The 9,891-nt window shown below is 30.0% G+C and overlaps 1 protein-coding gene across 1 annotated transcript; it reads left to right on the top strand.

The window, feature by feature from the left end:
• The first annotated feature begins 1,039 nt into the window (after window positions 1-1,039).
• LOC107840060 (ABC transporter G family member 1) lies at window positions 1,040-8,695 on the top strand. Its single transcript, XM_016683778.2, has 8 exons — window positions 1,040-1,470; window positions 5,905-5,984; window positions 6,364-6,822; window positions 6,906-6,992; window positions 7,072-7,197; window positions 7,426-7,617; window positions 7,707-7,793; window positions 7,863-8,695. Exons 1-8 carry the CDS (start codon window positions 1,218-1,220, stop codon window positions 8,532-8,534), a joined length of 1,956 nt encoding a protein of 651 aa, XP_016539264.1. The 5' UTR covers window positions 1,040-1,217; the 3' UTR covers window positions 8,535-8,695.
• The last annotated feature ends 1,196 nt before the right edge of the window (window positions 8,696-9,891 follow it).

Genomic DNA, 9,891 nt, shown 5'->3' with positions numbered 1-9,891 from the left:
TCATTATGTGTCATTGACTATGGAAGGAAGTATAGCATGCTTGGATGATATAATTAAGATATTTCTTGAAAAGTCAAAGCCATAATTCTATATTAGAAAAGTATATACAAGTCAAGTCGAATAAACCATAATTAATTGAAAAAATGACACTCTATAACACTTTTTAAAATAAATAGCCCCTCTGATATCTTTCCAAAAAGTGACCAGTCGGTTATACTGTTTTCACTTTATAGTCATTTCCTAATTTGGGTCACTTTGGCCCACATAATTCAGATACAGTCCATATACAATACTGATACAATTCATGTACAATATTGATACAATTTTCAACTTGGGTCATTCGGTCCTTTTAAAAATATTTCAGTTTTTTTTTTGTTATAAATTTTTAAACTGAAAAAATATTCTATTTTTTTTATTGTTTAGAGATAATAATTAAATATAATTATATAAAAACCATATAATTGTTATATAGAATATGTTTCTATATAAGATATATGTATAAAAATATATATAAAAAATATATAGAAAGTGCATAAAAATTATATAATTATTGTATAAAATGTGTCCAAAAAAAAAAGTACAATTAGTATATAAATTGTGTATCAAAACTATATAATTTTCGTATGAAATATTTATATGTATAAGATATGCATAAAAACTGTATAGAAGGTGTGTAGAAATGGTATAAAATAGGCCATCAAATTGAAATGGCTAGAAAGTGAAATTTAAACTCCATGACCATTTTCGTGGAAATACTTCAATTTGAGTGTCGTTTCTGTTCTTTCCCCTAATTAATTTACCACAGTTAGTAAAAAAAGTAGTCCGGTGCATTAAAGCTACTGCTATGCGTAGTGTTCGAGGAAGAAGCCACCACAAGGGTGTATTGTACACGACCTTACCTTGAAACAGTATTTTAAAATATCGAACCTAAGGTTTTTAATGCGTAATAACATGCCCATCCCTACTCTTTCTTCTATGTAACTTCGCCAGAGCATACAATTATTTATTGTTCTGTTCAATATATATAGTAAAGTACAACAGTGTGAAGTGATACTATTAAAGAAGAAGACAACACAAGGAAATAAGAGTATCATATGACAATGAAAGGACTGAATTGCATATTCTACGTGTCTTTATATACTGATCAGCGTCTCACTACCACAACATAACTCACTAGTTTATAATTTCCCTCGATCTCTTTTGATCATCCAGAAACCATGACGACAGAGTTGAATGCTACTTATAACATGCAAAATCAAAGATCAAAATCTGTCGAGTTAACTAAAATTGTATCACAAAATGGAGAGGTTTTCTTGACATGGAAAGATTTATGGGTGACAGCTTCAAGCTTGAAAAATGGAAACAAAGCAATTCTTAAAGGTTTAACAGGCTATGCAAGGCCTGGTGAGCTCTTGGCTATCATGGGTCCTTCTGGCTGTGGCAAATCTACACTTCTCGATACAATAGCAGGTACATCGTACATATATATATATATATATTTCACCACCGAAATTTAATACTTATATAGTAATGACACCATGCATAAAGAAATTTTACACTGTAGTTATCATTTAGTTGACTTGATAGTCAAAAATTCTTTTACTATTGTCGGTGAGTAGAAGTTAAAACTCCAGCAAACACTCCCACCAGGAAAACTAGTGTTACTATTTAATTTTGTACACAGTACTGACAACGTAAAGGATTTCTACACAGGAGTTTATTTCAACATGTTGTTGTAGTAGGTAACCTGGCTTATAATCTAGATTCTACTTTATGGATATAGCAGTGTTGACCTGATCAGTACTTTAAAAGGCGGGTGTGTGAGGCGAGATATTTTACATATTATGGGGTGAGGGATAAGCCTAAAACATGGGGCATAAGCCCCATGGATCTTTAATTTTAATTTATAATATAATAAAAATGAGTATAATAAACACAAAAATAAAAAATATACATTAATAATTTTAAAAAATTTAAAACATCTTTCTTAGAAATCAAAACTCCTAACATCATTTTACAAGTAGAAACAATGAAATAAAAGTTGTTATAGGATGACAAAAATCAACTCAAAAATCTTAATTTTCAAATAATAAACGAATAACAATTTCTTAAAACATATGACTATCATACTTGGCAATTTACCTCCCTAAAAGAAATAATCAGTAAACTATTACTATTAGAATTAATATATCACTTCTCCCTGAAAAAAATAAAATAGTTTCAAATACTAAACTAATAAAATATGATAATTTTGAGATATCAAACAAAAACATGGATAAATTTCATCTATGATCACTTAACTTTGTATTTATTATCCAAAAGTCATTTTTCTTTCATTCATTTCATCCATTGTCACTTAACTTTGTATCTATTACGCAAAAGTCACTTTCCTTTCATTCATTTCATCCATTGTCACTTAACTTTGTATCTATTACGCAAAAGTCACTTTCCTTTCATTCATTTCATCCATGACCATTTAACTTTACTTCGATCATCACGAAAGTCACTATGACCAGATTTTACAATAATTTCCTCGGAAAAATGACGTGACAATCTTAATTAGTTCTTAATTTTTAATTTAAGTGAATATATAATATATTACTCATATCTTGACCTTGATATGACCTTTTTTTATATATGCACAACCGAAAAATTTTACAATTGGGAGAGTCACAACCAACAAAAGTTGTGTGACCCTCCATTTATTTTTTGACAAATAAATTGTGGGTCCCTATTTTTTAATTTTATAATAAAAGTAATGAATAAGAGAGAGAAAATATATTTATATAATTCATATGGATCTTAATTGGTAAAATAAATTGTATTAAGTAAATATAAAAAATAAAAAAGAGGAGAATTATATAGCTCTTGTATGAAAAACATGAACGGTAAAAATATAATTTTTTTCTTTATGATTTCATAAAAATTCACGTAAACTTTTGATCATTATTTGAGATAAAAATTACACCAAATTTATGTATAGATCCTATTTTTAGTAATAGATATTTCATTCATTTAAATTTATGATTTTTTTTAAAAAGACATATTTTTGTATTTAATACAATAATATTTCTCATGGAATATCACAAATGAGATTTGAGAAAGATAAAGTGTATGCAGACTTTATCAGATAGAGTGCTTCATCTTTTTTATTTTATTAATGATTTAATTACAAAATAATATATAATTTTTACTCCCAATTAATAATTTATAACAATATAAATTTTCGGGTTATAAAATACTATATTTTATCTCAATTTAAAATTATTTATTTATTTAAATATATACCGAGTCAAAACTTTCACATAAACTAAAATATATAAAATATGTGTAAAATTGACACATAGACAATATGCCTTGTTTATTCAATTTTATAATTAAAATGCAATGAAACTCAATCTATCAATATTTATAAGGATCTTCTTGGTTATAAAATATTAAAATGTGAGTATCTTTTTTTTTTTCAGAATAATTTTTTTCATTTATGTTTAAAATTCAATGTCTGACTTTAAAAACAATTTTGAGTTTGTTTTTCAATATAATTTACATTTTTATGCGTAAAATGTCAAATAAAAATTTTTGGATTGAGATAAAATATAGTATTTTATAACCCAAAAATTTGTGTTGTTATAAATTATTAATTGGTAGTAAAAATTATATGTTATTTTATAATTAAATTATTAATAAAATAAAAAAAATGAAGCACCCCCTCTGATAAAGTTTGCAGATACTCTACTTTTCTCCAATCTCATTTGTGATATTTCATAGAAAATGTTATTGTTCTAAATACAAAAATATGTCTTTTTAAAATTTTTTAAAAAAATCATAAATTTAAACGAATGAAATATCTATTAATAAAAATAGGATCGATACATAAATTTGATGTAATTTTTATCTCAAATAATGATCAAAATTTTACATGAACTTTATTGAAATCATAAAGAAAAAAAATTATATTTTTACCGTACATGTTTTTGCATACAAGAGCCATATAATTCTCCTTTTTTTATTTTTTTATATTTATTTAACACAAATTATTTTACCAATTAAGACCCATATGAATTATATAAATATATTTTCCTTCTCTTATTCATTGCTTTCATTACAAAATTAGAAAGATAGGGGCCCACAATTTATGTGTCAAAAAATTAATGGAGGGTCACACAACTTTTGCTTGTTGTTACTCTTCCATTGTAAAATTTTCCATGCACAACCCAATTTTCCTTATGAATTATTTAATGAAAAAATACCAATTTCTTAATAGATTAGATTACCTAATGAAAACTATTTTCATAAAAAAAAATTTGGTTGATATTTTTATGAAATAAAATTATACTTACATATTCTTAAAATCCTCTAAAGTTGAGACATGTGTTGGTAAATTATTTTTTCCACTAATATATTATGACATCTAGTTGATAAAAATATTTTTTTTCTCCCTATAAAATTGTGGCATGTAGTTGATAATTTTTTTTTTCATACATTTTTTTCTTGTCACTTGAGTCTTTGCATTCGGTATATCATTGTAATATGATAAACTACTCTATTTATTAAGTTTGACTTTGTATTTTTAATTGTTTGACTAATCGATTAATTCTCTTAAAAGTTTTTATTATAATATTCAATTTCTGATAAATTACATATTGTTTAATTAATTTAATTGATAAATATAAAAATTAGATATCCTATAATTTCTTTATCTATTAAAGTACTTATATTTTATAACTTTTATTAACAAAACTGTATGTTAATATAACATTATTTGTATAAATTTTGACAATACATATTCAATGATACAATTAAGAAGATTTTATTTTAAAACTATCTTTGGCATGTTGATTTATCTTCAAAGAATTAAGATAATTTTTTTAAAAAAACTAATATCATACATGTATTTTGAAGAATTTATCTTGTTTATCACTCTTTTTTTATGCACCTTTTTGGCAGATAAATCCAATATTGTGAAATATTTAATAAAATATGAACCAATTTTTTTTATGTAAAGAGTCTTCATTAGGTAATCTAATCTATCTATTAACAAATTGGTATTCTTTCACTAAATAATTCATAAGGAAAATTGGGTTGTGCATATATGAAAAAGGTCAAGATATAAGTAATATATTATATATTCACTTAAATTAAAATTAAGAACTAATTAAGGTTGCCACATTATTTTTCTGATGAAATTATTGTAAAATCAGGTCATAGTGACTTTTTGTGATGATCGGAGTAAGGTTAAATGACCATAAATGAAAGGAAAGTGTTTTTTTGCATAATATATACAAAGTTAAGTGACCATGAATGAAATGAATGAAAGAAAAATGACTTTTGCGTAATAAATACAAAGTTATGGAAGAAATTTACCCACAAAAACATAAAGACCAATTACATGTAAGATGTAGAAATTTAGATATCCATTTTTTAAAAAAAAAACAAAAATGGTAAGTGATATTTAACCTCACACCATTCTCAAATAGTAATAAATAGGCAATAATACGACTTGTTATTTGAGTTATTCTCTGTTTTCTTACTTTTATTAATAAGAAAAACTGTCAAACATCATTTATTTATCAAAAACATTATGAGGATTAATAGTGTTGACTAAGAACTATTAGGCGAGCTCCGAGCGTTGGGCGAGTTTAAGGCGTACAATCGGATGCTTGAGGCATATGCCTCACAGAACTAAGCCCCACGCTTGAGTGCTGGGGCGTTTTGGCAGTGCCTCACCCTGGGGCGAGTCCCTGAACTACCTTTCAAAACACTGGATTTGAAAGTCAAAAGTTCTTTTAATAGTGTCAGTACGTAGAAGTTAAACTCCCGCAACAACCCCACCCACGCGAACTAGTGTTATTGTTTTGATAGCTACTTATGCCATATGTATGTATATTTGAATGTGTTATTCAGGGAGGTTGGGATTGAGCACAAGACAGAGTGGAGATATTCTAATCAATGGCCGTAAACAGACACTGGCATATGGAACCTCTGTAAGTAAAATTTAAGAATCAATTACTGTTTGTGGAACATTCTACCAGCAGTGTATTATCTGTTGGAGATCTTCAACGAAAAATGTGCAAGTGACAAAGAAGAGTGACAGCTTTCTCCTAAGTTGAGTTTACTAGCCTTTGTTTGCCCCATATGATGATATTTGATTGGACACGTAACATTGATTATATCAGTGGTAGGGGTAAAGATAATAGAGTAACTAAAGGATAAAAAATTAGTTTGATTAAGAAAACATCACACGAAACTTTAAAATCCTAACACATAAACAAATTCAATTCTTCAAGTTGTGGAAATTAGAATGATATTTATGATTAGTGGAAGGGTTTCAAATATAACGTTATTAAAATCTGATGCAATCAGGCCTATGTGACTCAAGAAGATACTTTAATGGCAACACTCACAGTAAAAGAAGCCGTATACTACTCTGCTGAACTACAACTTCCAAATTCCATGCCAAAATCGGAGAAAAAACAAATAGCGGACATGACTATGAAGGAAATGGGGTTGCAGGATGCAATGGAAACAAGAATTGGAGGATGGAGCGGGAAAGGAATAAGCGGAGGACAGAAAAGGAGAGTCAGCATATGTCTGGAGATTTTGACGCGTCCAAAACTTCTTTTTCTTGACGAGCCAACTAGTGGACTTGATAGCGCTGCGTCTTATCATGTCATGAAAACAGTTGCAAGCCAATGCCATGGGAGAACCATTATTGCCTCAATTCATCAACCTAGTGCTGAAGTTTTCAGTCTATTTCATTCTTTGTGTCTTTTGTCTGCCGGAAGAACTGTGTACTTTGGCCCTGCTAGTGCAGCAATAGAGGTGAGCGTACAATTTGAATTCTTGAAATGACTGAATTAATCAACCAAATTAAATACTTAATACTTTATAAATGAGTACTGCAGTTTTTTGCATTGAGCGGTTATCCTTGCCCGACGCTCCAGAATCCATCTGATCATTTTCTCAAAACAATAAACAGCGATTTTGATCAGGTATGGAAGTTTTGAACTTATTACAATACTTGTAATGTGTCTCAATTGCTTAAATGAAACTTTTGACTATGAATAATAGGACATGGAAGAAGGTTCAACTCGGAGGAAATCAACAGAAGAGGTGATTAATATCCTGATAAAGTCGTACAATGCTTCTGATAAGTACAGAGCAGTTCAAAGTCAAGTTGCTGAAATCTGCAAACAGGTGCAAAATATGAAATTCTATTATGATTGATGAGCACCTAATGTTTTCCTGCTGTTAATAGGTGAAGCTACATGTACTGATGTAACTTTATACATATTTACATCGTTGAATCCCTTTGACATAAGAAAAATTCTGGTGTAGTGGCATAAGTTGTTTGGATCTGAATCCCCTTGTTTAAATTCCTAGCTCTATCACTGCTGACTCAACGACTTTCTAAATCATGTACAGGAAGGTGAAGTTCTGGAGAAAAGAAGCCATGCCAGCTTCGCAACTCAAAGCCTTGTTTTGACAAGAAGGTCATTTGTGAACATGTCTCGTGATCTTGGCTACTACTGGCTGCGCTTAGCTGTTTATATTGTAATAGCTGTAGGTCTTGGAACTATCTACTATGATGTTGGCTTTTCTATTGCGTCAATTCAGGTAAATGAGACACATATATTGAAATTTCCTGTTCTGCCTGCTGTTTTAAACTGCACAATTATTTACTCTTCAATTACATGGTGAAATAGGCAAGAGGTTCCATGCTTATGTTTGTGGCGACGTTCATCACTTTTATGGCAATTGGTGGATTTTCCTCTTTTGTGGAAGAACTTAAGGTAAAATACATTGATATTTCACTTTTTCTTTCTTCTTCTTGTTTCTTGATCTCATGTGAATATATGCAGGTATTTCAACGAGAGAAACTAAACGGTCATTATGGATCTGGTTCATTTGTCATTGCCAATACACTTTCTGCTCTGCCATACTTACTACTGATATCCTTGATCCCGGGAGCTATAGCTTATTTCCTCACCGGACTACAATATGGATTCGAGCATTTCATCTGCTTTGCACTAGTCCTCTTCACCTGTATGATGTTAGTTGAGAGCCTAATGATGATCGTAGCAAGCATTGTGCCTAATTTCCTCATGGGATTAATAGCTGGAGCAGGAATACAAGGACTTATGTGCCTAAGTGGCGGATTCTTTCGGTCACCAAATGATTTGCCTAGGATATTCTGGAAGTACCCTTTACACTATGTCGCGTTTCATAAGTATGCTTACCAAGGGCTGTTCAAGAACGAGTTTGAAGGGCTAAAAATTCATGACGAGCATAATGGTAAAATTCAATTGATCAACGGGGAAGATATTCTGGGAGATACATGGCAAATGAATATGGATTACTCAAAGTGGGTGGATATTGCCATTTTACTGGGGATGGTAATTTTGTACAGGCTATTGTTCCTGCTGTTTGTCAAGACTGGTGAAACAGTAAAACCAGCTATAAGATCAGTCATGTCTACCTCGCCTAAACAAATCAATTCAGCAGAAGCACCTTTGCATGAATTAGCTGCCTAAATTACACTGAGAGGGTAAAATATAGTACTGAACGTCGATGTATTATAAGTTAAAACTGGTCTATTTCCTACAGTTGCATGTGTTCTTTGTATTTAAAGCTCATGCGCGTGGACTGTAAGAATAATTTGCTAATACTATTGAAGCTTCTCTACTTTTGAATAGTTTTGGACTCAACATGGGATAATCTTTATTTGTTAAGGCTAAGGCTAGCAAATTCATTCATAGAGAATTGATCATGGTGCTGATTACTGAGTATATGTATTTGTGAGCAAGTCAAATATGGTCACATAAATTGAAATAGAGCGAATAGTAGTACAAAAGTATTGGATTGTGTTTGCAAAATGAAAATCTTATAACTTGACACGAGAGGAAAAAACTCCACACATAAGCAGAGAGGCGGCAGATATTCAATATTTGTCGGGATTGAGAAATTAACAAATGGTGAAATATAAAGGAAAGCAACATATGTAAAGGAAATTAACAAATGGTGAAATATAAAGGAAAGCAACATATGTATGATTCAACAAAGATAGAATATGTGCTAATAAGTTGACACAACATTTTACCAGAATATCCTGTTCGAGGTACAGTAGAATATTCACCCTCTCTATATAGTAAGAGTGTAAGCTGATAATCAACACAAACTCACGACAAAAAAGATTAGCTAGTGCTTTGTCTCGCTGTACAGAACAAATCAGCGACGCAACTAGAGTGTCGATTATGGATTTGGTCAAACCAAGTAGATATGGTTCAAACTCTGTATTTATTTTAAAAATCCGTTGAGTATATATAGATCATTAATTTAGAACTTGATAACTTAAAAAAAAAAATTGGTACTCAAAATTCATAAGTTTCAAATCCTCAATCAACGTTACCACTAGTTCTCTCCTCCTTCATTTGTTTAGTGCGTGCTTCTCTATGCATATCCATGCAAACTCTCATAGTATATGTTAGTGACAAACGACAATAAGCTCACTCTTAAAACTTCCTTAAATCAAATAAACCAGGATTATAGAGTTGAATGGATCAAACGTGAAACCGACGATAACATTAATAAAGTTTCAACGACTTAATTTTGTCTCACTATAAACTTCTCGTATGGTTGACGTGAAAAACAAAGTGCAAATAAACTTCTTCTGCTTTGAGAATTATTGACATATATATATATATATATATATGCAAGTGATGTGATAGTTCTTTCAATTTTCATGACCAAATTAAATTAACCACATTTAAACCATCTCGAGTGATGACAATAGCATTAACTACGTACATATTACATGACACGCCGAGTAGAAAAACTGTTGCCTTTTTTCTTCAAAATGAAAAAGCAGTACGTGTCCTTTTGTGGCGGCTA

This window comes from Capsicum annuum, chromosome 8, assembly GCF_002878395.1.
Source record: "Capsicum annuum cultivar UCD-10X-F1 chromosome 8, UCD10Xv1.1, whole genome shotgun sequence".
Taxonomy (NCBI): Eukaryota; Viridiplantae; Streptophyta; class Magnoliopsida; order Solanales; family Solanaceae; genus Capsicum; species Capsicum annuum.
This window is presented reverse-complemented; position numbering and strand designations above follow the sequence as displayed.